Source organism: Psittacula echo, assembly GCF_963264785.1.
Source record: "Psittacula echo genome assembly, chromosome: 7".
In the NCBI taxonomy this organism is placed as follows: Eukaryota; Metazoa; Chordata; class Aves; order Psittaciformes; family Psittacidae; genus Psittacula; species Psittacula echo.
The window spans coordinates 58,666,090-58,694,079 of record NC_137740.1 but is presented as its reverse complement, the minus strand read 5'-3'; the positions used below and the strand labels follow the sequence as shown (position 1 = coordinate 58,694,079).

Genomic DNA, 27,990 nt, shown 5'->3' with positions numbered 1-27,990 from the left:
TATGCTTTTTATACTCCTCGAGTCTCACCAGAATGGGTGCAAGCTCTTCAGAGGTAAAAGCTCTGCACAAATCAAACAGCCATTTTAGGTGTGCAGGGAAAAAATACTTCATCTCCAGTAGCTGCTAATTAAATGGGTGGAGGAGATACAAAGCCACCCACAAATGAAGCATTTCCAAGCAGATTCTGCTAAGCCACCTCACTTCAAGTAACACCCCTTCCTCCATCAGCCACTTGCTAAAAATACAGAATGCACAGAAATACACATGGTGAATGTTTTGTCAAAGGTGGCCAAACTTCCTCCTCACAGAAACCTCACATCAAATCCTCCGTACAGCCCAGAGTTCTCAGGTGATGCTGAGATTTGGAGAGGGAGGGAGCCTCAGAGGGGCCATGGAGGAGACAGTTGGGTTGTGAAAATGTTAGATGGTGCTGAGCACGGAGTGAAGGGGTAGTCCTTACTGCACAGCCAGCCTCCACAGCAGCTCTGAGCAGGACCACCACCACTCCTAATGATTCCTAGTAACGGCAACGATGCAAGAGAGTATTTTTCACTCTCAGAAAAGAGGGCAGATAAACCATTCCTTTGACATAGGACTGAAACTTGCGTTCTTCATTTGAGCAGGATCTATCCAAGCAAAAGGCAGTCAGGGATTCACAGATGCTGGAGGCTGAAAAACGTGGCACAAGGACCAAGAAACCCCATCTGGCTTCCCAGCAGGAAAATGGGCTTATGCAGTTCTGTTTACGCTTTTTTTGGGGGGTGAGGCTTTCTGGAGCTTTTGGCTGATTTGGTAGGTGTTTAGTAAGTATGTCTACATTCATAACCCATCAGGCTAAGCTTTCCCACACCTTACAGAGAAGAGCTAAGGGATGAATTAAGCAGGAAGAAGGCAGCAGCATCTACAGTAGTAGACATTTTTGGTGGACTCAGCAGTGTCCAGGAGACAAGGGTGATCTGAGCACACACCAACAAATACCAACCCTTCCCACCACTGCCGGGAAGGCAGACAGCCCCCATCCCGTACACAGACAGACTTTAACTAGGAAAGTGGAACAGGCCTTGGCTGGCTTGCTTTGATCTTGCTGCAAAAACCTAGCTCTCTGATCACGTAGATTTAGAGAATCAGTGAGGCTGGAAAAGACCTTTAAGATCATCATTCGTTCCCTCAGCACTACCAGGTCCACCACTAAACCATATCACTAAGTGCATCATCTACATGGTTTTGAACACTTTCACGGACAGTGATTCCACCACTTCTCTGGGCAGCCTGTTCCAATCCACCAAGCTTTTGAGTATGTGCTACTTCACCTTCTTACAATAGGACACACACTCTGTCTTTCAGACTTCCCAGATGCCCAAGGAGCCAAGTCTGGACAACATCAACCTCACTTTCCAAGTGATGAGGGTTCAGGTGTAAGGAGGGCAGGTATCTTCTATCACACATGACCACATCCTGCCCTCATCAGGCCACACTGCCCTCCCAGCACCTGCAGGACACAGCTAGCACAAACACCTTGCATTGGCATCTCCTACATTATATTCATACTAATTTTATGAACTGATGGCAGTTTGACACCCTTCACAAGCACTGAATGGACTTGTTACACAAACAGGTCGCTTGAAAGCACAAGTAGAGCTGCTGCAGTGCACTAGAGGTGGCTGCACAGGCAGGACACACACACAGAGCACAGGACTCGCACCCAAACCTCCTCTAACTTTGATGTTATTGCTCACACCAGCTTTCTTGCTTGGGGCTTTCCATTTGCTGTTGCTGTCACACTTTAAATGAACCCTGCTGCCAAGTACTGAACCAGGGCAGCTGACTGCAAAATGAGAGTTGAGCTGAATGCCAGCGACGGGTGGAAAGTGTGAAACCTCTCACCAGAAAACTGAGACATACATCAAAGATGCTCTCATCAAAGGGAGAAAAAAGGGGCACTCCTGGGGAAGCGAAAACCAGGGTGGTTCACTAGCACTAGTTTCAGACAGAAGCACTCCTGCAGGTCTCAGTTTCTGAAGGCTCAGAAACACCACCAAGTCAATCTAGAGGGATAAGTACTGCATGCACCAGCCCAGGACAGCATTTGACATCATGCACTCCTCATCCTCAAAGTTGTTAAAAGGCTGCAGCATCTGCAAGCCTGTCCATCAGAAAGCCTGGCAGCTCTCTGCCAGCAACATCAGTAGCTTCGAAACTCCTGTTTCACTTCTGCCTGCTGACATTCTTCTGCCAAGATGAACACTGCATACTTCTGCCCACTGCCAGGCAGCCCCCAGCTACACAGGGGGTCAGAGCAAGCTCTGGGCCCAGGAGGAGCACACCCACCTATGCCATCACCAAGGGCTTTACTCTGTGCCACTGTGCTTACACATTTTCACCTCTAGTGACATGGCTGTACTAATTGGTTTAGTAATTTTAGAGAGGGGGTGGATTCTGACATCTGTTTTGGTTCTGAAAAAACAGAACATTGAAAACTTTCAAAGGTGCAATAAGATGCGCAATATATCTGACTTTAATAGCATACCTGCAATTTTTCTCTTTTACCAGCTGGATACAAATCCGACTGGATACAAATTGTGGGTTTTGTCCCTTTGGAAAGTGAAGCAGATGTTTTCAGTAGGCAGAGAGCAGCAAGAGAGGAAGTCATCTCCTGCCTCCTGGAGGAATGGTGGTCTGCAGCAGTTCCAGCTCTGGAAAAAGAAATAGGGGAGTTCAAATACAACAGCCCTGCTCTAGGTATGCATGATGGGAGAACGGCAGGGGAAGGTGTGCGTCAGATTGTTCTGTTTTCACCTCTCACATAAGGAACCTCAGAGCTATTTTAGGCACATCAGGGAAGTCTCAGTAGGGGCAAATGCTTGAACAACCTCCCCACAAGGTAAAGCAATCCAAGAAATGGAGGCCCTGCCAAAAAGTTCCCATGGAGGCAATGCAGCCACCTGCATCTGGGTGCCCACCTTCTGCTGGGGTGCCCAGGGCAGGGCTGTCCCATCAACCACTTCCCTGGACATCCGCTGCCTTCCGCCAGCAGAAGGGAAGTGGATCCCACCACCTCCTGCCCAGGACAGGGACTCAAACCAGGCAGCACCGCACTGGCTTTCAGAAAGTAAAATAAAGTTAGCAAAGAAGGAGAGAAAAGGCCGCCCCTGGAGAGGAGAGCATGTCAGGAAAAGCACTCTGCTTCAAACAAGATGTTTCCCAGGCTTTGTGCTTAAAGGCACACCGCAGGTTCAGACTGTGCTGCTGCTGACAATTTATCTACATGATCATTGTGAGGCAGATTTGAGGTGATGATACTGAAACCAGTTATGAAACCCAGCACATTTCTGTTTATCATTGACATCGGCTCTATTTTTTGCCAGAAAACCCCAGGCTGATTTATTTCCACTGCTGTGTTTCAACACTCTCCTCTTCCTCAATCAATGCGAACACCCTTGGTCCTGGTTTCAGCTGGGATAGAGTTTATTTTCTTCCTAGTAGCTGGCGCAGTGCTGTGTTTTGGCTTTACTCTGGCAATAATGCTGATAACACACAGATGTTTAGCTGTTGCTCAGTATTGCATACTCTAAGCCAAGGACTTTTCAGTTTCAGGCTCTGCCAGTGAGGAGGGGCAGAGACAGAATACCTGACCCAAACCAGCCACAAGTATATTCCATACCACAGAACATCATGCTCAGTATAGAAACTGGGGGGGGAGCTGGCCAGAAGCCACTGATTGCTGCTCAGGAACAGGTTGGGTCACAGTATCAGTGATTGTTGAGAGCCTCTGGTCTCCCCTACCAGTATAGAGCTCTAGTTTGCAGGCAGCCAGAGAAAAAGTGCAAGTGCACGACCTCTCCACCTCTCCCACACCATGAGGAAGAGAGTCCTGCATGGAAATCAGCCTCCCGCAGTAAAGGTCACTTCCCCACCAGGTTTTTGGCAGTTGTAGTCACACTGAATAGGAAGCACAAACCAAGCATAGCCCATGTACTGCCCTCCAGTCCCTGATATCTGTATCTATAGATATAGATGCTATCTATCTATATATCTATCTATATATATAGGTATAGATGCTATCTATCTATAGCATCTGAGCCCTGGGAAGGTTGGAGCTGCACGGCCCTGGTGCTATTCCACAAACCTGGAAGACCGTCCTTGCTGTAGCAGGTTGGAAGCCAACCAGATACTTTCCCAGGTTACTGCAGCCTGTAGTTTAGGAACCTCCGAAACCAGAGATTGCTCCTTCATGTAACATGGCACATATGGGACTTTTCTGCTTTCCATGAGCACACAGAACCACTTTTATAGCCACAAAATCACTTAAAAGTATTCAATATCTAACCACACTATCAACATCCAGCTGTACCCAGTGTAGTCAGCACATCCCTGTACCTGCCAGAGCTTGGTGCAGCACAGCACCAGGCAGAGCAAAAGGAGCCAAGACAGCCCACACTCTCCTGGTAAATCCTGAGCTGGATACTGCTCTGAATGGAAAACCTCTGCACCCACTCAGAGCTGCCAAAAGCTAAAGATTGCTCTGGAACTTCAAAAGGCCTGAGCTCTGCTCTACTTCAGTGCTGCACAGAAAGTGTCAAACCACTGGAGGAAAACCGGACCTCAGCTCACCTCGAAGCCAAACAAGGGGGATTTGTAGGAGTAAGAAAACACAAACTGGGGTTAAATGAAAGGGAGAGAGGGAGGAAAGAAACATAGTTGTGAGGCAAACTATCCATGAGTGTCAATTTTGATATGTTTGAAATGTATTCAGCTCCTCTGGAATGCCATTACCCCTCACTTTCTCACTCTGTTCACTCCTGCGGAGTTGGGATGGGAAGCAGGGACTGACCTTAAACAAGCAATGTCTTTTTTCAGTGGAATTCCCTTTCAGCTGCAGAAGGCTCATAAGAACAATTCTCACAGGCACGGAGATGCTGAGAGGGTTGGAGCAGCTCTGCTCTGGAGCCAGGCTGAGAGAGCTGGGCTGATTCAGCCTGGAGAAGAGAAGGCTCCTAAAGGGGAGACCTTAGAGTAGCTCCCAGTGACTAAAGGGGCTGCAAGAAACCTGGAGAGGGGCTTTGGACAAGGGCCTGTAGTGACAGGACAAGGGGGAATGGCTTTAACCTGACAGAGGGGAGATTGAGAAGAGACATTAGGAAGAAGTTCTTCCCTGTGAGGGTGCTGAGGCGCTGGCCCAGGGTGTCCAGAGAAGCTGTGGCTGCCCCATCCCTGGCAGTGTTCAAGGCCAGGTTGGACAGGGCTTGGAGCAACCTGCTGTAATGGAAGGTGTTCCTGCCTGTGGCAGGGGGCTGGAACTGGATGAGCTTTAAGGTCCCTTCCAACCCAAACCATTTCATATCATGACTATTTTCCACCCCTACTCACAGGCAGGAAGGTGCTAAGTCCCCAGCTCCCCACCACTCTCTGGGGGCAGACACCCCCTGCAGAGACAGCTCTCCCCTTGCAGCACTCCAGCTCACAGGGCAATTGTCCTTTCGGAGACAGCCTCCTGGAAGAATGCAGCTATTTCATCCTGTTTCAGGGCAACACTTCTCCATGTGCTATCACTGCAACTGGCCACACACTTCCCCTTTGTTGGGGGAAGAGAGGGAAACCAATGTGTTTGACTTCTGGAAAAGCTTCAATCTGTGATGAGAAATATCCTGCACACAGAAAAAGAACACTCAAGTGGGCTGTGTAGGCTGTTAGAGACACCAGGAATGCTGGAGTTACTGTAGATAAAGACTGTGAAGGTAGTATTTTACCCTGGCTGCTCTCCTCAGCCGAAACCACTGCAGCAAGCTGTGGCAATGTGTGGATTCACACACTGCCAGCACCAGTGCAGCCTCTGCTGCTGCACCGTTCTCTGCACACTCACCCCAGCTCTAAACCTGGCTCCCACCTCCATTTGCCTAGGAGCTCTTGTGCCTCTCAACACTCCCTCATGTGGTCTAGGTCTGAGGGTGCAGTGAAAATGCTGCTCAAATGCCAGAAACACCAGATGAAGGGACAGGACTTACAAATAATGCTCTTTAAGTAATACTTAGAAGTAATGCTCTGACCACTGTTCATTTACTTGCAATGCACGAATGAGCGCACTGGGGCAAGCTCTCATTGTTTAATTTCAGAGCAGAATCTCACAGTGCTTATGAGAAGTGATTCTCTTTAGCAGTAAAAATATGGCATTTCTTTTACTGTTAAGCAGGTATCTTGCTTGTACAGGTTTACTATATTATTTCCCATGTTAGATAAACTGTGTAAAACTAGGAGGAGAGTGGCCTAGTCAACTATGCGTAGCAAGCCCCAGGTAAATATACTGCCGCTGGATGACCTCTCTACCCTTTTCTTTGTATAACATTAGTGATTTTGGCAGAATAATGTACTTTAAAGTATTTAGACATTGTTTAGCCAAATGATACAACATAGATACAATGATCTATCTTCTTTTGCTAGACAAAGCTCCAGGTTAATGGATATTTTGTAATACCAGAATTAGCAGTGAAATTGAGAATATTCTTTAGCCAGGCCTTGAAACATTTAACATAAAATAAGATACAACCTCCCTTACCTCAACTTCCAGATGATAACCCAGAAAGGACTGCTTCAGGAAAGCTCACTCTTGCCTACAGATAACAGATGGCAAAAATGCATCTGAAGAAAAAAACATCATTTTTCAAACCATTTACTCTATTTTTCTCTCCCAACAACCTTTTCTTGCTTCTTTCTGTTGCTGGGTTTCTTTTTATAGTGTGCAATGATTTATGGGAGAACTCCTGACTTTCAACCAGCTGTAGCCACTGCTGAGACCAGGGAACAAACCTGGGCTCAATTAGGCAGGGAGTAAAGAAACCTGGCGGTGACACCACCTGGTGAAAGGGCTGCTGTCAACTTGCAGAAAAGAAGGACTCATACTAAGGTGAGAGGTTTTGCCACTCCGTGATTGCATTGATTTGTACTCACAGTGTGCAGTCAGTTTGGCTCTTCTCTGCCCCTCTCAATCCTAACACACATATTCCTGTCACATTATCTCTAATTCATTTCAACCTTTTGCATGTGAAAGCATAGGTTTGCAAAAAAGAGGCAGGAAGAGACCAACTAATGAAAGCTCAAGTATTCCCATGTCATAGCTAGCAGGATTTTGTTTAACCTGCTTTTAATAACACCTCACAGCAAGGTGTTATTAAGGTGACAAGGTTCATTTATCTTCAGCATTAGAAGGTTTTTTTTTTCATCTCCAGACAGAGAGTTTCCAACTGCAGTCTAAATCTGAGAGTGATAAAATAGTTTGGGTTGGAAGGGACCTTCAAAACTGATTCAGTCCAAATCCATTATTTCTTTTCCCATCTGCAGTGGATATAGCAAACTATTTACTCCCTTCTCCTTCATAGCTACTATTTATGTATTTTAAGACCTATTTATGTCCTCCACACTTCAGCATTTGTGCTCTAAATATACCCAGCTACTTCTGTGCTTCAAATGTAGCTCACTGTGTTTGCTCCTGCTTTTTAGGTTCTCTCTTGGATTGAGCTGGTTTGGGGTTTTTTTCCTTCTTTCTTTAATTCTTAAAAGAGGCACCTAAGACTGAATATAGTTCTTCTAAAGCCTTAAACAATTGCATATCCCTTAATCATGTTGACTTTTTTCTACATCTTCCATTTCATTTCCAGTCATACTCCATTTGCAACCTACTCTAAGCCCCAGATCCCCTTCACATCTGCAGCACAACAAGCTCACCCATATCTCACATTTGTGTTCACGACTATTCCTGTGTATGTACAAAACTTTGCATATGTGTTTATGCCTCACTGAATTCTTTGTTTTGTAAACCATTTATCCAGCTTTTCAACAACATTTTAAATACTAAATTTCACTCCCACCATCTTGTAGACTCTCATTCCTGCAACAACTGTCATGTTGTAAATAGACTTAAGTCTTAGTTTAGGAGACTGCAAACAGAGAAATGCTTTCCGTAACACTTAATACAGAGAAACGTAAATCTTAAAGAGTATGTTCACCCAGTCATAAACTACAGCCATTTTCTTTATAATGTCCCTATTAATAGTCCCTATTAGTAGACAGCCTACACAAAAATCTGGAAACACTACTGCTTTCTCATGCAAGAACTCTGTTTTATGCATCAATTCCTTGACTGTCAACTGTCAAGAGATCTATGAAACGCAGCATGAAGGTAAAGCCCCTTCCCACTGGCTGCAAAAGCTAGGTGCTTCTACCCGCCTCTGCCTGAGATCAGAGAAACACAAGGCTGCACCTCTACAAGCCTCAAGTGATGCAAACACAAGCAGTACTGCTACCGTGCTTCAGAATACCAAAGCTGAGAGACCACAGGGTCTGGTTTTAAATTAACCTCAGTTTAAGACTTTTTTGTTAAACATTGAGGAACAACATGCATGAAAGAGACACAGTGCAATGTCAGAGCCTGGGACCTATCGGGTGGAGCCAGGATACCTCTGTCAGAGCTAAAGTGATGACCAAACGTGTCTTTAACTAGTGACTAACACATCCCCCAGGCCAAAACTGCCCTCTGCTGCTCAGCACTAGAAGAGGCCCTGAACCTTCTTCCACCATGGCCCAAAGCAGAGCTCTGGAGTTCCCTCAATTGGATTTCTCTGGCAGCACTGCATGCTGCAGCTTCATCCCATATGAACAGTGGGTCTGACATTGGGAAGACCCCCACCATAGAGTGGCAAAGGCCTGAGTTGTGACCAGACCCTGGCAAGCTGCAATTCCCCCACTAGCTGAAGGCATCTCTAGGGAAGCTTTGCTTTTTCAAGCTGGGAGATGACCCTCAGGGTGGGGGTTAAAGTCTTGCCGTTAGAGGAATGCTGCAGATTTCAGTTGCAACTGGAGAAATAGCTGCACATCTGGCCTATTGCTGTTGTCTACCTGGGTGTTCCAGAACAATTCCAGTCGGAGGGTTAGGCTCAGTGAAATGATTTGCAAAGGAGTATTTTACTCTGGCTTAAAAACTGTTAAGCGTAGCATCACATTTACAGCCCCTTTTTGCAAAGACAAAAATAGGTCACGCTCGGTGCAAGCATGTAAGGTAATCCCTAGGATCAGTGAGGAGTCCAGCAGCACAAGGCTTCAAAGCAATGATTCCATTCAATTCCTATATGATAAGCTACCCTCACAAGTTTCTCAGCCACATCAGTACAACCTCTGTAAAACTATCCTGGTCTTAGCAATCATGCTTCCCACCCAACACAGGAAGAAATGGGGTTTATTCACAGGTGGTGTCCACAGAAATTCAAAAGTTGTCATCCCAGGAGGTGTTTCAGTAACCTGATAAGGTTAATTTGAGAGGTTTTAATCTGTTTGAGGTTCTTTACTTTCCTGCAAGTTGCTTTCTTGATCCCTTTCATGTTCTGAGGCTTTTCTGTAGAGGCTATTTATAGGAATGCACCTGTATTGAAGTGAAGAGACCTTTTCAGCATTTCAGATCAACCTCCAGCGCTTGGTTTGAAGTGGGAAGCTAGGAGTTTATCACTGTAAGTGGCATAATTATACTCAAATGAAGTCAGTTTTATTTCCAACACCATTCATTCACTCTCACTTTTGTGTAAAGACACTTGGCTATGGCAGACAGCCAGAACAAAGACAACCATATCGACTCACCTAGACTAACATTATGCATCAGCAGGAATCAAATATCTAGTCACTGTTAGGCTCAGACACCACAACCTCTCTGCACACACAGGAGGATGAATTCCCACTCTCTGTGAAACAATTCAGAATGCCTTTTCCTCTTGGGAGCCAGCAACAACATCCCAAATTTCCACAGCATCCAAGACCCTGAGATCAGGATCAATCATAGAATACCAGGTTGGAACGGACCTCAAGGATCATCTGGTCTCAAGTTGCTTGGCAAAAGCACAGTCTAGACTAGATGGCCTAGGACCCTTTCCAGCTGACAGGGCACACTTACGGCTCATATTCAACTTGCCAGATCCACCAGTTACATTCCAAATACTAACTATATACTGATAGCAAGGGCAGATAACCTACATGCATAGAAAAAACAAGCTATAGCTGATTGAACTTGCAGCTCCATTACTGTCCTCTTCAGACACCAGGTTCAAAGATGACCAATTCTTTTCAAGGCAGAGACCCATTCTACACTGGAATAAACAAGGAGATTTACTCAGTTGCTCTTTCCAAGATAGATAAAGGCATGTTTTCACAAAGAAACATTTTTTTCAGCAGCATAAACCAGAACACTCTCTCTCAGAGGCTGTCTATCTTACAGAAATATAAAGTGGCTGCCCAGAACAGATTAGGAGAGATGACAACAAAATAAAGCTCATAAAGTAAGTGTGCATGCAACCCATGTGTATAGTGTAATGACTGTTAATAAGTCATTATTATATTGGTGAACACACGAATATACACACACTTTTATAGATACACACACACATACATATGAGGAGAGCGAGCACCACTTCAGGAAAAGGTCAAGTTCTGCCTTGATGACCCTTGTCCGACTCATAAACTACCCCAAGGTGGCACTGTCGGGTAGCGTTTCCTCTACCAGCGCTGGCAATCAGTCAAAACTGTGACTCGGAAGTAAATGCAGCGATCAGTGTAAACATTTTCTGAAATTTCCTTTTTTTTTGCTGTTTTTCCTTTTTTCTTCCTCTGATCTGACTGGTTCTTCCTGGGCACTTCTACTTCTCAGCAGCACTTGCCGCATCTCCATGTTAAGCCACTCAAAGAATCAAACTGGGACCTTGGTGCCCTTGGATCAGTTAGGACGCAGGCAGCAGCAAGGTTGACAGCAATTCTCATACCTCAGGTATAAGTGCCAAGATGAAGGGATACAGGCTGGAGAGTCTGCACTGACAAATGCACTCTGCCAGTACAGTTGGGCTGTGACGGAGCAAACTGTGCTATAGCCTGCATAAACCTCAAGAGAAACCAAGCCAAGCAGACACAAGAGCCATGGGCATGCTGACTGCCACTGTCCAGGTAAGACAATATCAGTATGAGAAACAGTGCCCAGCTGATTCCCAAATAGCCTTGTCCCTGGGAGAGCAGCATTCATGTGGCCATACAGCGAGCGGCCAACTCTGACCCTACTTCTCTGCAACCCTTTGAAACAGGTCTTATCGATGCACAGCTGGATACACACCAGTCTGAAAACAATAAAAAAAAGTAGTGGCAACTTGGGAAAACATAAGTTAAAATTAGAAAGACCCATGAGTGCAAATATGACATGCATTAACGGAACAGGGCACATCTCAGATCTGGAAAGTGTTACTTCTAGGCCAGTCTGTGATCCTCATTCAACTCTGACACATCACAGCTATAGGCTTGAGTGTGTAGGGCTTCCTTTCCAGAAACGCCAGTTTCTACACTGAGGAGAGATGGACGAGGAAAAATAAAAAGAAATGGAAAAAAAATGCGGTTTCCACACAAGTCAGCTCTTCATCAGTCCAAGCCATTCAACAGAGATGGGTCTATCAGAAAGTTGTGGCATTGGGAGTGCCTAAACCCTGCAGATGGGGCAGCTCCTACCTCTTTGTACAGGGCCATCTGTGTGAAGGTATAGGAATGACTGTGCAAGGCACAAGTATGCAGTGCAGCGGCTGCTGCTTTCCTGCACTGGTGTCCCTCTGAACAAGGCTGTAGTGATGGTTTTTGATGTCCATCAGTCCAGATGGAAGATGGTGAAGGTCCAGTCAACTGTGCTTACTGCATACTCAGTATCATCAGATTGCACAGAAGGTAATTTTCACTATGTGTTTCATCACCAAGCGCAGTGCAAAGGCTGAGAAGAAAATGTTTTTCAACGGAAAAAAATAAATCTAGATAAGCCATTTATCAGAGTATTATGTTATATGATAGATAGATGAGCATAATGTGACTCTCTCTGATCTGATCATTGCCTGTGTCAGGATAAAGAATAGTGTGCATTAACCACATAATGCTTAGGTCCCTGGTTTGTATCCACACTACTGCTAAACATTAGTTCCTTTTACTGGATGATTGTGAGATTAGCTGATGGTTTTGTTAGAAACTTTGGTTTTGTTCAAAGCCTTAGTTTTGTACACACCTACAATTTCCTTTGGTAGTGCCACTGCTCAGTGAGCATGGCCTCTTCATTTAAACAAAAGCTTTTCTCTGTTCTAGGAAATCAACACAGCAGCCTTGCATTTCTCCCTTTCCAGCAGGCTCCTCAAAAGATACAGTCTGTAGACATCCCATAGAAACACCTATAAGAATCACGTGCATCTTGGTCGATGGCAATGGCTGTGGGCTGAGCTTCACCAGCACCAGCCCAGCTGTGCTAAGCAACCACAAAGCCTGGCACAGGTGGTGTGTGGTGGTGAATCCTGTGGAGAGGGCTGCAAAGTGCTTCGTATGGGAAGCTCTGTGTCTATTCTTACACAGTCTCGCTAGAGCTGAGCTCACAGCTTGAGTTGGCTGCTCCTTCCTACAAATACCCAAGAAAAGTATAGGCCATTTAGTCCACTGGTGTGCCCATGGCCAGAATTGCTTTTGGCCAGATGCAAGCTGCTCTGTCCTGCCTTGGAGGAGGGATGAACTGGCCGTGAAACACATGTCCTCACTGGCCATGTCTAACCAGTCTTTTTGGCTTTGGAAGACCCAATTGAACTATGATGAATTAGATCTTTTAAGCTCAGCTGCAGACTGTGGGTATCTGAAGCTATGAAGGAGATGCCACCCTGCATGCCTGGTGTCTTGCTGGTGAATTTCTGAATCAGATATAGCTGAAGATAATCTGTACTTTAAAGTATTACTCCCACAGTTATGCTCACTCAACCGTACCAGTGTGAGACTGGGTGCTCACCAGTTCCTTTTCTCTCAACATTCAACCCTGAGAAATCTTTTTAAGGTTTCTTTTTCTCTTTTTAAGGTTACATAACGTAATGTAACGTACCATTGTTCGCTAAATAGATAAGCTCAGGGACTGTGCCCTTCCTGCAGCCCATACATGTGCTAACTTATTGGGTGTTTTGTAGAGAGAGATATGCACTTCTCTCTGCAGAATCACTTCAGACCCATCAGTGGCAATATCATCCAGCATTTAATATACACACATTTTTGTGCTCTTTTCCTCTTACTCCAGCAATGTAAGAGCACAGCAGATAAGTCAGCCCTAAGTCAGCTCAGTGCATGTGGCAGCCCTACATTCCCTTGCCTGCTCTATCTGGTTCCAGCTGCCTGAAGTAGCTCAGGGTTCACCTTTAGTATAAGCTAATTGCCACACTGTAGAGGGACATGGCCACCCTTGTCCTGTTTGGCCTGTCGACATTGGTTTAGAAGGAAGCACAATCTTGCCATTACTATTCTCAATGCCACTGCCACCTTGCTACATCGAAGATGCTGCTGGATGTGCTACCCAGACCCCCTAATTTAGGTGCAACTTCATAAGGCTTGGCAGCACAGGAAACGGTGGGCTGATAAAATAGTGCTTTATAACAGGATGGTTTGAGCTTGCCTGCAATGTAGGTGTTTCACTCCATGCCCTGGGATCCCACACGTTGCCAGAGCTGGGAATCTGGTCCTGGCCAAAAGCCACCACTGGCCATGGTGATTGCACTCCTTGTATTTGTTTTCCCATTGGAAGCACAGCCTCTGGCACCCTCAGTCCTTCCTCAGCCTGGGACACATGGAGGAAGCTCTGCTCTGTAAACCAGCCCCATTTCAGCCTGTTGACCTACAGACAGCCCATGTTTACCTGCCTGAGCCAAAGCTATGAGCCACAGCCCAGTCACAACACAGCTTATTTCATATCCAGACAGCGATAAAAACACAGCTTCCCTGACAGCACAATCCTTTGCCTGTGGGCCATTGCTCCCATGTGGCTCATGGGGATGGAGGCAGCAGTGGGGAAGACCTGCACCCTTGGCATGAAAAAGAAGAGAAACAGAAACTGCTTCTTCTTCATCTGAATCTTCAGAGCTTCATGTTCTCGTTCCAAAGGAGGACAGACATGCAGTTGTCTTCCCATCGCCCACACTATCAAATGCAATATATGAAGTCATACAAGCAAACCGTCACAGTTACTGGGAATTCCCAGTAGCTATTTGAAGGACAAACTGGCCCTGGCTTACTGGCAAGCAGATGATATAGCTGCTGGAACTTGGAGACCCCAGGGCGGGGGTTTCTCAGGACATGGTCAACTCCTGCTCCCCAGCACACATATTTGGGAATCTGACAGGTTTGTTGGAGCTCACCTTACTGGGACCATGAACTTCTCCTGCCACCAGCACACTCATAGATTCATAGAATGGTTTGGCTTGGAAAGGACCTTAAGATCATCCAGTTCCAACCCCCTGCTATGGGCAAGGACACCTCCCACTAGACCACGATGCCCAAGGCTCTGTCCAACCTGGCCTTGAGCAGTGTCAGGGATTCTGTCAGAAGTCCACATTCAGATTGATTCAGAGTCCCACAGCTTCTCTGGGCAACCTGTGCCAGCGCCTCAGCACCTTCACAGGAAAGAGCTTCTTCCTTATATCTAACCTGAACTTCCCCTGTTTCAGTTTGAACCCATCACCCTGTGTCCTATCTGTACAGCCCCTGATGAAGAGTTCCTCTCCAGCATCCAAGCCGCTCCATAAACAGGTCGCATCTGCTCCAGCTCCGTGTTCTCATTGCCCCGGGGATTGCCGCGGCAGTGTTGCCTGCTCCTCCATCCCGGTGGTACCTCCTGAGGGGCTGGTGGGAAGGAGCGGGGCTGCGAGGGGTGGCCCAGCTTTCCCAGCCCTCTGCATCTTCGCAGGGAGCAGCCTGGGGTCTAAGAGCAGGCGCTGTCAGCGCGGCTCCCTCTGCTCCTGCCTGAAGCCTGCCGTGCCTCAGGGGCAGCGTGTCCCTGGTGCCAGCTCCCTGCCAGGGCTCATCCAGAGGCAAAGCTGCCTCCGGCTGCTGTGCTTATTGCTCCCCTCCTCCCCTTGCGAACACAGTGACCAGAGAGGAGCATTGCTCTGTCTCATCAGGAGCGTTGTCTTGGTATAAAAACCCTAAACTGAAACATATGATAGCTTCCAACTTACATTAGAGAAACAAGGAACAATTCTTGTGCCAGGTGCAGGCAGCACACGGCCCTGGCACATCCTCTCTCCTGCCACTACGCCTGCGTCCTCGCTGCAACCTTTCTGAGGATTAAACCACCCTGACAGCCCCACAAGCAGCAGGTAATGGCTTTTACTTCTTCCCACATCGGTGTGTGCTCTGCTCAATGCATACTTTGGGGTGTGCTTTCTTACCTCATAATAGAAGTGCTAACCTGATTGTTCACATACATGCATGAGACCAAAGATTATTGTAACAAACCTCTCCTATGAAGACAGGCTGAGAGAATCAGCCTAGAGAAGAGAAGGCTCCAGGGAAACCTTAGAGCAGCTTTCGAGTTCCTACAAGAAATCGGGAGAGGGGCTTTTGACAAGGGCCTGTAGGGACAGGACAAGGGGGGAATGGCTTTAACCTGACAGAGGGGAGATTTAGATTAAATATTAGGCAGAAATTCTTCCCTGTGAGGGTGCTGAGGCGCTGGCACAGGGTGCCCAGAGAAGCTGTGGCTGCCCCATCCCTGGCAGTGTTCAAGGCCAGGTTGGACGGGGCTTGGAGCAACCTGCTCTAGTGGAAGGTGTTCCTGCCCGTGGCAGGGGTTGGAACTGGATGAGCTTTAAAGTCCCCTCCAACCCAAACCAGTCTGATTCAGTCTTCACCTGCACACAGATGCTTTGGTGTCCTCCCACTTTGCAGCTGCTGTGTCTTTCAAGGGGGGTCTTCATCCCTCGCTTTGCTTTCACACCAGTTCCTCTTCCGTGCGCACGGAGATACCCAGCTCCAGGCACGCTGCAGCACAGAACATGGGGAACCTCCGCTGGCTCTGTGCTTACATAGAGGGTTTGATGGGGCTGGGATGCCCAGCCCCAGCCCCATAGAGCTCAGCTGCTCCTCAAAGCAGTGCTATGCATGCAGAAAGTGGCTTTTTCACTATGGAATGACCACAGTTGGCTGGCAGGGAACGGCTGCAAGGTAGGTGGTACCACAATGCAGCCAAGGACCTGTGAGGGTGGAAGCCCAAAAGAGCCAGGACACCAGCTGAATATTAGTTCCTCCATAAATTCCACCCTAAAAATGACCAAGATTCTGTAAGTATCTGGGTGCTTTCTCTACCAGCCTCAATGTAAACACTTCATTTACAAACTGCAGACTAAATGTGATTCATCTTCCACAGCCTCCTTGATGGTAGCAGATGCCATGAATATCTAAAGTAATACCAGGAGATAGTCTAAGTTCTTGGATTTGTGCTTTCTGCTCTAGCAACGTTTTGGTTTCCTGTCTTTGAAGGTTGAGATCAGACAGGTGCACACATTCCCTTCTCTCTTTGGAGATCTGTTATCTGCTGGGGCTGGTGGTACTTTTGCTGAGCAATTGCTCCCCAGCATCCTGCAGAGAGAGGAGTGGGTTCGTGACAGCATGATATGAGCCAGCTTGTGCCCAGGCAGACAAGAAGGGCAACAGCATCCTGGCCTGTATCAGCAACAACATGTCCAGCAGAGCCAGGGCAGTGATCACCTGCACTGGTGAGGCTGCACCTCAAATCCTGTGTTCAGTTCTGGGCCCCTCACTACAGAAGAGACACTGAGGTGGCTGGAGAGGGGCCAGAGAAGGGCAATGGAGCTGATGCAGGTCCTGGAGCCCAAGTGTGATGGGTGAACGGCTGGCTGAGGGACCTGGGGGGATTCAGTCTGGAGAAGAGAAGGCTCAGGAGGGACCTTATCACTCTCTACCTGAAAGGAGGATGAAGCCAGGAGGGGGCTGGGCTCTGCTCCCAAAGAACAAGCAATAGGTAAAGAGGAAATGGCCTCAAGCTGCAGCAGGGGAGGTTTAGACTGGAGATCAGGAACAATTCCTTCCCCAAAGGGTGGTCAGGCATTGGAACAGGCTGCCCACAGCAGTGCTGGAGTCACCATCCCTGGAAGTGTTCACAAACCATGTAGACAAGGCCCTCAGTACCATAGTTTAGCGGTGGCCTTGGCAGCACTGGGGAATGGCTGGACTTGATGATCTTAATGGTCTTTTCCAATCAGGCTGATTCTCTGCTTCCATGGTTGGACACAGCCTGCTCACAGCATTCACCTCTTTGCACCCAGCAGCCTGCAGCAGCATTCCTAGCACCCCAGGGGTATATAAAGCCATCTGAGCTACCCCCACACCTGGAAGGACTCAAGTCTGTGGAGTTTCACAAGCCTGGCAACACCCAGAGCAAAGGGTGGCTTCAGCAACAAAGCAAGGGCCTTGGGGAAAAAGGGGGAATGATGCCCAGCTCTGCTTTGGGCTGCCTTAAAGCCAGTGGCTCTCAGATAACTACAGCAGCAGCAAAGATAAGGGACCACTGAAATGATCATTCTGCTTTGCAGACCCTTTGCTATTAGTCAAGCTGTGCAAACTAGGCCTGGATGAAGGACAAGGCAGGGCTAGCCCTGTAATAGCTGCAAGAGACAATTGCCTTTGTGGCTTTGTGTTAGCTATGTAACATAACCTTTTTAAGGTTTCCCAAATGCAGTCAGAAACAAATCTACATTCATAGCTGGGCAGCTCCAAGAGCAAATGCACTTTTTTCCTCTGTCCTGAGCTGCCTTTAATGGTGTTTGCTTCATCTCAGAGGTGCTGAATGTGGCTGTTCCCCATAGAATTCAGCAGTTGCCAAGTTTCCTGATTTCCAGTTTTGCAGTGTCCTGAACTTGCTGCAAACAAGTGGCTACATAAGAGAAATACAACCCCCTCACTATACAAAGTTCCCAACTGCACAGTAAGTCACAGTAAGCCAGGCTTTGGTTGCTTACGAGGATGAGGAAAAGAATATTGAGCAACCCATAGAGCACTAGTGTGAAGCACAAGGCCTCCAGGAAACACTGCTTGTATTCCAACCCAACCACAAGCAACAATTTCCAAGTCACCAATGAAAACTTAACTTGTTTTTTAATTTACATGTTCTTTAGACAGAAAGAGCACCAAGGTACAATTTCAGTTAGGTGACGGCATCACAAGCTCTTTGTGTAGGTCTCCTTTCCAGAAGCGTGCTGCTGCTTAGCTGGACTTAGATGAAGGAGAAATTAGTGTCCTTTTGAGAAGCCCCTTTTGGAATCACAAGCTGTTATAGCCTGCTCAGAACAAGACAACTTGTTAGCTTAACTCACTTTGGCATTCCGGTTTTTGAAACCTTTAAACACACACAAAACTATCAGAAACCATTCACAGCACAACATAGAAGATAACTTGGGCTTAGGCGTGGGCTGATAAGCCTTCTATTTCCCCACTGCATCAAGCCCTTTTCGCAATGACATTAAGTTTTTCACTCACCTCCTAGCTCTCTACTGGGCAATGTCTTTTTCCTGACTCTTTTTGCTCTGGTTGATTAAGTCCTGTTATCAGAGATGACATTTTATAGCTGTCTGCGAGAACAAGTCAGAAATGCCTTCAGAATGGCACAGAAACACACTGAACCCCACCTTTGAAATTTCATTAGTTTGCATTTGAGTATCTTAGTTCTAGATCTAAGATGCAACTTATTGCATTCTGGCCATTAAGTATTCCATTCTGGCAAACACATATTGTAGACATTTGTGAAAGCTGAACTGCAAAGCTGCTTTGATATATTTTCCACTAAAAAGAGAACAGCAGAATTCATGATTCTGTAATGCAAATGAATGTGGTTTTGCACTGTATGAACGTTGCCTCTGAAAGAGATTTTGATTCCTTGAGAATGACAAGTGCTGCCTGCTGTTGCCTGACCTAGCATGAGCAGCAATTACTGCACTTAGAGGATAAAAGATGGAGAAAGCTTACCAAGCTCTAAAACACGCCCCTCTCCCCCCGCCCCAAACAAGCAAACAAACAAGAACCCCAGCACATTTTAGTGTTAATTAAATAAGAAAAGAATTAAACTAAACCAAACAAAGCCCTCTCCCTATCGAAAACCTCAGAACCATGCAGGCGCCTGGGTCTCTGGAATTCAGTGTTTAGAGAGCAGCAGTGCTGGGTGATATACACTGCGAGCACAAAGGCCTTCACTCTAGATAAAAGTTGTCCTAAGTTAAACCAGAAAATCCAACCTGCAAAAGGCTTATATGGACACCAGCAAATGTCACGCTCACCTACAAGTGGTGAACTCACACATATCACAAGCAAGTTACCAACTTAGCAAACACAATGTGTTTAGCTCTGCTGCACCAATTGATACTAAGTGGGAAGTTCACAGATCCCCAAGGAATGAAGTTGCTGCTAAGAGTAAAGGCAGCATTAAGTACTAGAACTCATTTTAAACTAATTTTGAAATATGCCTGAGGTGAGAGAATTAAAGAAGCAACCCCTCTTCAGCTGCAAAAGGACACAAAATCATTCATTCAGGAGTCACACGTAACTGTAGTGTATTTGTTTTCTCCTAATACTTAGTTGCACTCTTAGATTTCTTTTCGTGACTCCAGATTCATTTCAGTCCATTACTGAGACTTGTAACAAGCCCACAGCTCTGAGAAGACAGAAGTTGAAACCTTCCAGTTCCATAACACATTTCCTAAATGATATGAATCAGGCTGCCTTCATTTCTTCTCCTACATGATCTGCTTCCAAAGTTTACCCAAACTTTTTCAGGGTTCTGCTTTTTTTTTTTTTTACTTCTTCAAATCTCAGAGACAGGAAATATAAAATGGGTTAAGAGATTGGTGTGTATTTTTCTCCAAGCCCTGGCATACAAATGCTGGTGCTACTTTTTCTGCAAGCAGTGTAACCTGTCAGTTCCCATGGCAGAGGCTGGAACTAGAGGACATTAAGGTCCTTTCCAACACAAAGCAGTCCATGATTCTACTGATTTCCCCAGAAAGACCAAATTGCCTCCAAAGCCAGGTGGTAACTTCTAAAATGTCACTTACAGCTTCCCCCACCCTGTAGTTACAGCCACAGAAAAGGATTGCAGTCAGTAAGGTAAAAGTCCACACGTTAGAAGAGTGGGTCTCAGCACTAAACAAGCAAGTTTCACACTTCAACATGAAAGGTTCCAGAGAGACTATTTGCACTCATCCGTATGAAGTGCCCATATGATATAGACAGATGAGCTACTTGGGGTTTGATTCTCCTGCCAGTTGTGTAGCTTGGAGATGAAATTATTATGTATGAGAATGTCACATTGTCATCAAACAGCAATTAACTTTTTTCCCAGTAAAATCTGTCACTTTATGTAACCGTGAGCATCATTTAATGCCAGTCCCAGGCAAGCCACAGCTGGCCAGGACCTGAGGAGACCAGCAGCGTTGGGTGCTTTGCTGTGTCCCACCCTTGCCTGCTGTCTACTGAAGACAGCAGTGGATGAATGCCCTCATATTCCTGCTGTTTACTCTTTGCAAGCACCGTTACCTTTCCGAAAGGTGTACATTGCATGACACCTCCCAGGGCAAGACCTTCAGACTCCAATCAGGGAAGTGCTGTTGATGCAAAAACCTTGGAAATGTCTTTGCTGCATGACTCGCATACAAGGCACTAGTTTAGTGCTCTGTATACCTCACTCCTCTCACCAATAAACATTTGTTTGCTGACTTGCAGTTATGAATCAAACACCTCAACTGGCTAAAACTGGCACATGCCCTTTAAATAGTTTAACAGCTGCATGCATATAAGTAGCTGTATCTTTCAAAAGCATCTGAGTGCTGAACTACTGATCTCCAGTATGCAAACTGAGCAGAAACTGGGGGGGAAACCCTATTTCTATGACAGCCTCTCCTACAACTTGCCACATCCTCATCTCTCCTCCAGCTCAAGGAATAGCTGGGCATTTGGAGGTAGTCACCACACCACCATAGAAACTCTCAGTTCCTTCACACCAGGTAATGTCCACTCTAAAGCCAACTGGCTTCAGAGACAAATCACTTCCTGCCCTATACTGACTATTGACTGGAAACAGCTGAGGATTCAGGTCTTTGCACTCTTTCACCTTCAGTTGTCTATATAAAGAAACACAAAATGTGTTTTGAAATAGGAATGAAAACCAACAAAAAAAAAAAAAAAAAAAAAAAACAAAACAACAACAAAAAAGATGAGGAGGATGTGGTTATGCCATTTACTAAGAGCACTGGTAGGGTATGGCCTGTAAGCAAATCCTGTCATGCTCTACAGAACAACTTGAACCGAAGCAACGCTGCTGATCTGCTTGCTGGGTTCAGGTAAAGTAATTCCTATTTTAACTAATAACTTTTTTTGCCCAATAATTTAATAGCAGCATTGATTGCAAAGCAGTATTTTTAAGCTAGTTTGATAAAGATCAAACACGTAGTGTTGCTTAGCACAGAGCAGAAAAAAAAGAGGTCTGCTTTAGTGATAAGCATAGATATATTCTGTTGTAATCAAAATACTTGGAATAAAACTGTAAGAAATTATCCAGCCACAGATGAAATATATGGCAGATACGGGCAGGACTTACTGCTCTGCATTGCACTAAGCTATTTTACTCTTCTCCTGTGCGTTCACAAGTGAATAATTATCTCTAACATGAATAATCTTCTAGCAAATTATTATCAACAAAGTCTGCTTTGCAGCAGTAACATTATCTGTTTTGTGTTGATTAGGAGGGTTATTATGGTAAATGCTGTAAAATTCCTTGCTGAAGCAGTGATTTGAATATTCCTCATTCCTCTTTTGCAGTATAGCTAGATTAAAAATCGTTGGTTTGCTGTGTTCTGTCATCTGATTATCATTTCCTTACTATTAAAGCTACTACACTTACAGTAAGTTATAGATTTTATGCAGAGAATGTTCCTGCTAATGAAGTATTCATGGATAAGAATATCTTTAATCTATCATCCCCAGTCTGTGCTAACATGCAGACTTGTGTGAATCCCAGCTAGTGCCAGATGAACTCAGAGGAAACCATTCACAGCATGCTGTGCTACAAAAAACCCCTAGCAAAGCAAATTCTGTAAAACCTTGCTGTTCCATTTCCTATGTCAGTACACATTTGCTGCTAGCTTAACCACTAACTCCTGCTATCGGTAAACCCAGTTAGCTTTTGACTAGTCCATAGGAAGTGGAAAATCCTCACTCGATAGGAAAAATCAAGAACAAATGGACCAGTGATGACACAGGGTCTGGACCAGAGAAGAAAAACTCCTTGAATTAATTACAGGCTCTTACATTTGGCTTCTAGTTGTCTGAAACAATCCTAGAACTGCAGGTAATTCCTTCAAGAAACTCCTGCAAGATGGAGGAATTTTTTTCAGAAGAGTAGAAAAGAGCAAACCTGGTGCCTGTCTCTTAAGAAAGTGGAAAAGGAAGAGATCACTAAGCCTGGCTTCAGCATTTGGGTAACTATTGGAATCACCCACTGAAGAATCTGTTTGCAGGCACCCAGAAGACAATGCAGAGGTAAGTAACAATCCACACAGATTCATCTAAGAATGACTAAAATAGAACTAATTTGACTTACTTCTGTGAAAAGTAGACAGCATTCAGAGACAGAGTGGAGGAGGGGGGAAAGCAGGTTTCAAACACTATCTCTAAAGAAATTCTCATAAGCAGACAAAGGAAACGTTATATATATGAAACTTCTATATGATTAATGACTACCAACTGAGATATAATCAGTGTCTACCATACAGGAAAGATGTGTTTGGTACAATTCAGTATCTTGCAGGTTGGATACCAGCAATATTAGTAATTTGGACAATGGAGTAAAGATGGTGCTTAGGAAATGACTGCAAGGTTATTTGTCAATGAAAATGCATCTTGAATAAGATATTACTGAGCGCGGACTGTTTGTGAACACTTCCCTTGGATATCTCAAGATGAGAAATTTAAATTTGAAGAGGGTAAAATGATCAAAAATGTCAAGTTTTTGAGAATGAGGCACTCCATTAGAGTACTGGAACTTACCAGTTTAGAGACTGGCTAACATTTTCTTAACATTAACAATTTTCAGTGGTCATACCGTACATTATTTGGTACTAATGAATTCTACAGAAAAAGCATTCAGTGAAGACAGAAATCTGATAAAAGTAGAATCTAAACTTGGACTTTTATGAGACATCACAAGCAATTTTCTGATACATTTAAAATACAAAGTGCTGGATTAACAGGCATCACACCTTTAAAATGCTTCATGTCATCTGATCTTTTCCCCCAGCTGAAAGAATGCTCTTGGTCACTGAAGACACATGCTCACACAACAGGACAGCACTCCTGTTTCCTCTATTTCCTATTACCTGTCCTGCCCTCAGGTCACAGCAGCATCTGCCTACAATAACCCCTTGAACACATGGCCCCAGTGCATCTCCACATTTAGTGGAATTATCTCACCTCTCATGTACCACATTCACATGGTTTTCTAAACAGCTGCCACACGCTGCTGGCTCAAAGGGATTGACTCAATCTCAGATTGAGCAATACATCAAAGTTTTCTTTTTGTTCTCCTTTCTGACAGATAAATCCACTGATAACAATCAGGTTTCCTTTTGCTATTTCCTGAGTTCACAAAGCTGCACCAGTCCAACTCATGTGGCTTGGTCCAGCTGTCTGGAAGCTGCAGTTGGATCTGCCCCCTGACCAACAGCAGGTCATGCTTCTCCTGTGGTGTGGTTACTGAGGGAAACACTGCCAAGGAGATACCTCAGTGAATTTGTGCATCCCTCCAGTAGCCTGCATCCAGCCTATTTGTGGTCCTCATTAGCTTTCTTGCAACCATTTGCTCACTTACTTAACAGCCCCTGTTCTGACCTCCGGTTTTCCTAGTGCTTCACTGTGCACTGTGCACGCTAGAGAAGCTAGTACGCTTCACTGAAATGCAAGTGCCTTCAATCTTCAGCCTTACCCTTATCTGAAAAAGCAGACATTTCAAAGAAGATAGTGGTCTGACAGGAGGTGTCAAACCATTATTGAACAGTTTTCCTTAAAAATCTCTAAGAAGATTTGATTCAACAGTTATAGAATTGCTTTAATCACATTTGATTGATTCTTTACTGTGAGAGTGGTGAGGCCCTGGCACAGGTTGCCCAGAGAAGTTCTGGCTGCCCCATCCCTGGCAGTGTTCAAGGCCAGGTTGGACGGGGCTTGGAGCAACCTGCTCTAGCAGAAGGTGCCCCTGGCTGTGTCAGGGTGTTGGAACTGGATGAGCTTTAAGACCCTTCCAACCCAAACCATTCTGTGATTCTATGCCATACTTTCTTTCTACAGATAAACTAGATTCATCCTTTTCTAGATCCACTAATAACATATACACTTCACAACAATTAATAGGTTGGGCCTTCAAGCTTCATGTGCCTCTTCTTTTTGCAGTCTGAGCTAGAAATAAACTGTTTTCACTCATATGAATGTGTTAAGCTCTGAGTTCCTTCTGAGTTCAGATACAGTTATTTCCATTATCACAGTATCACAGTATGCTAGAGATTGGAAGGGACCTCAAAAGATCGTCTAGTCCAATCGCCCTGCCAGAGCAGGAACACCTAGATGAGGTTACATAGGAATGTGTCCAGGCGGGTTTTGAATGTCTACAGAGAGGGAGACTCCACAACCCCCCTGGGCAGCCTGTTCCAGTGTTCCGTCACCCTCACTGAGAAGAAGTTTCTTCTCAAGTTTAAATGGAACCTCTTGTGTTCCAGTTTGTACCCATTACCCCTTGTCCTATCATTGTTTGCCACTAAGAAGAGCCTGGCTCCATCCTCGTGACACTCCCCCTTTATGTATTTATATACACTAATAAGGTCACCCCTCAGTCTCCTCTTCTCCAAACTACAGAGACCCAGCTCCCTCAGCCTTTCCTCATAAGGGAGATGCTCCACTCCCTTAATCATCTTCGTTGCCCTGCACTGGACTCTCTCCAGCAGGTCCCTGTCCTTCTTGAACTGAGGGGCCCAGAACTGGACACAATATTCCAGATGCAGTCTCACCAGGGCAGAGTAGAGGGGAAGGAGGACCTCTCTTGACCTACTGACCACCCCCCTTCTAATACACCCCAGGATGCCATTGGCCTTCTTGGCCACAAGGGCACAGTGTTGGCTCATGGTCATCCTGCTGTCCACTAGGACCCCCAGGTCCCTCTCCCCTACACTGCTCTCTAACAGGTCGTTCCCCAGCCTATACTGGAACCTGGGGTTGTTCCTGCCCAGATGCAGGACTCTACACTTCCCCTTCTTATATTTCATCAAGTTATTCCCTGCCCAACTCTCCAGCCTGTCCAGGTCTCGCTGGATGGCAGCACAGCCTTCTGGCGTGTCAGCCACTCCTCCCAGCTTAGTGTCATCAGCAAACTTGCTGACAGTACACTCAATTCCCTCATCTAAATCATTGATGAATATATTAAATAATACTGGTCCCAATACTGACCCTTGAGGCACTCCACTAGATACAGGCCTCCAACTAGACTCTGTCCCATGATTCCTCTAAGTTAACCCACCTCTGACCTTCAGCACAATATCAGCATCCCTCTGAAAAGCAGAGATGTAAGATTTGGCAAAACCCAAGCCCATTTTCTCAGTTAATATTTAGTAGATCTACTTGTTCTCAATTTTTCTCTCTTTTTATTTTATATTTTATTTTAGCCATGTAAACAAATTGTTTCTTCAGCAAAGTTCAGCTCCATTTGGTAGTGCTTATGAGTGACCTGTCACTTTTTGTCCTTCAAAGCGGAGATTCCCCTCTTGATCTAATTGTTCTTTAAATGTCTTAACTTACTCCTAAAATACCTTTTGATATTATTATTATTGATACTATTTGGTTGGCTAAGTTGGACTGGGAATTTTATCTACCAATATCCCTCCTTCATTAGGATTTTTTGTGATTTTGATATAAGGACATTATCAAAAAGCACTTTTAAGGCATAGTTTGTTAGAGCATACATATGTTTTTAAGACTGGTGGTAACACTTATTCCCTACGAATCATACTTTTTTAAAGAACAGTATTATGAAAATCATAGAATAGTTAGGGTTGGAAAGGACCATTAGATCATCTAGTTCCAACCACTATTTGCTGATTTTTGCCAGATTATGTAAGATAACCAGTTAAAGTACTTGCAAACCCAAAACTTATCTAAAGCTGGAAGTTAAGCACAAGTTAGAAAACATGTTTACTTACTTTGTATCTAAATAAAATATCAGTCTTCTTAAGCTTACCTTCTAAAAGACTGCATCAGATATAAGCACTATACAAAATTATAATACCCATATAAATGCAGGTGTAGTAAAAAGACATCACCAAGAACTACTGATGCATATGGAATCATGGATATAAGAATAAAAACCTAGCTATTAGTTTGACTCACCTTAATGTGGAACGATAATTTCATGAGGAAAAGGAACAGAAGTGTTATGGAAGTTTCAACAGATGTACAAGTTACTAGAGATAGCAAGTACACTTCAGAGTTTTGAAAACGTATGTTTGAATAAGTTAGTCTCTTCAATATCTGAATGGGATTATTTTAAAGTTCGTGATAGACAGTGGATGCTGACTACCTGCTGTCGAGAATCAGGCTCCTCTATAACAGATCAAGCCACTCAAATCAGAAATAGAAAGCTCTGTGCTTGAAATAAGGATTTGCTTTCAGTAATCACCAAAGACTGATCAAGCACCTAGCTCAAAACCAAAAAATCCCAGAGCTGTGTTTGAAACTATCTTGCACTGATATATCAAGGCTTTCACTGGGAGCCTTTCACATTTCCAACCTGTTTTCTCTGTCGTTTTAGGGGAGAAACGTCCAACAGCAGCGGGGAATGCAACTTTGCAGACATTGACAGATTAGCAAAGACCCTGCTGCTGGGGATCTCCATCCCCACCTTCATTCTCGGGCTGGTTCTCAATGCCATGGCTCTCTCTGTGTTCTGCTGCTTTTGGAAGAAACAAACCAAAACTTCAGTGTACATGATCAATCTTGCGCTTGCAGATGTCTTGCTGCTTCTCTCGCTCCCACTCAAGCTGTACTACTCTATCAAGAAAGCACCCAGACTCCTGTGCTCATTCATAGAGTCTCTCTATTTCGTCAACATGTATGGCAGTATCTTCATCATCGTCTGCATTACCATCGACAGATATATCTGCATAAGGCACCCGTTTGAAGGTCGAGCTAACCAATCCCCCAAATGGGCTATCTTGATTTGCTGCTTCATCTGGGCAGTAGCCTGGCTTTGCAGCACCCCAATGTATGTGTTTCATGAGGAAGATAATTTTAAGTGCTTTCACAACATGTCAGAACAGGCATGGAGCACCCCCCTCATTGTTTCTGTAGAAATCTTTGGATTTCTAATCCCACTTGCAGTGATCGTTTTCTGCTCTGCCCAAAACATCTGTATTCTTCTGAATCACAAAAGTCAAGCTAAAAAGAAGGTAGAAGGCAATGGATCCTTACGAGTCATTATCATCAACCTCGTGGTGTTTTTGGTGTGCTTCACACCTGTCCACCTTGCAATCTGCCTGCAGTATCTGGTAAGACAGCACGTGATAGTGGACTGCAGTCTGAAACAAACTATCAGCTTCTTCATTCAGGTGTCAATGATAATAGCCAACCTCAACTGCTGCCTGGACGCCATCTTTTATTACCTTGCTGCAAAGGAATTCCGTGAGAAGACACACCTGAAAAAGGTGGTTGAACTGTGTCCTGTTTTTAAGCCTTGTGCCACATGATGGGACTGCCAGCAGTAGGACAGCACCTCTTCCTTGGCTCTGACTTGCCTCACAGGATGCCAACAGCAATAGCAGTAGGGTCACCTTGGCCATGGCAGGCAGGGTGCAGGAGAAGTACAATGATTTTCTGATGAATGTGAACCTGTTCCGTATTTTTCTTCTCTTTAAAGTTAAAAAGAGAAAAATGTTGGAAAAAAGAAACAGCATTAGCAAAGTGATGAATTGACACCAAAAGAAGCATTAGCCTTGGCGGTATCTACTAAATGTGAAAGGCTTGACAGAGGAAAACTACCCAGATCACTGCAGTGCCACTGAAAATCAGCCTTTGTCATTGTTGCACCAGTTTTCTTTTAG

The 27,990-nt window shown here is 45.1% G+C and overlaps 1 protein-coding gene across 1 annotated transcript; it reads left to right on the top strand.

Moving 5' to 3' along the window:
* Position 1: 1 nt before the first annotated feature.
* Positions 2-27,636, top strand: GPR55 (G protein-coupled receptor 55; the record flags this gene model as incomplete). The annotated part of the gene is made up of 4 exons (XM_080624050.1): positions 2-53; positions 2,552-2,740; positions 12,882-12,891; positions 26,703-27,636. The coding sequence occupies 4 exons, from the start codon at positions 2-4 to the stop codon at positions 27,634-27,636; spliced, it is 1,185 nt and encodes a 394-aa protein (XP_080480176.1).
* Between the last annotated feature and the right edge of the window lie 354 nt (positions 27,637-27,990).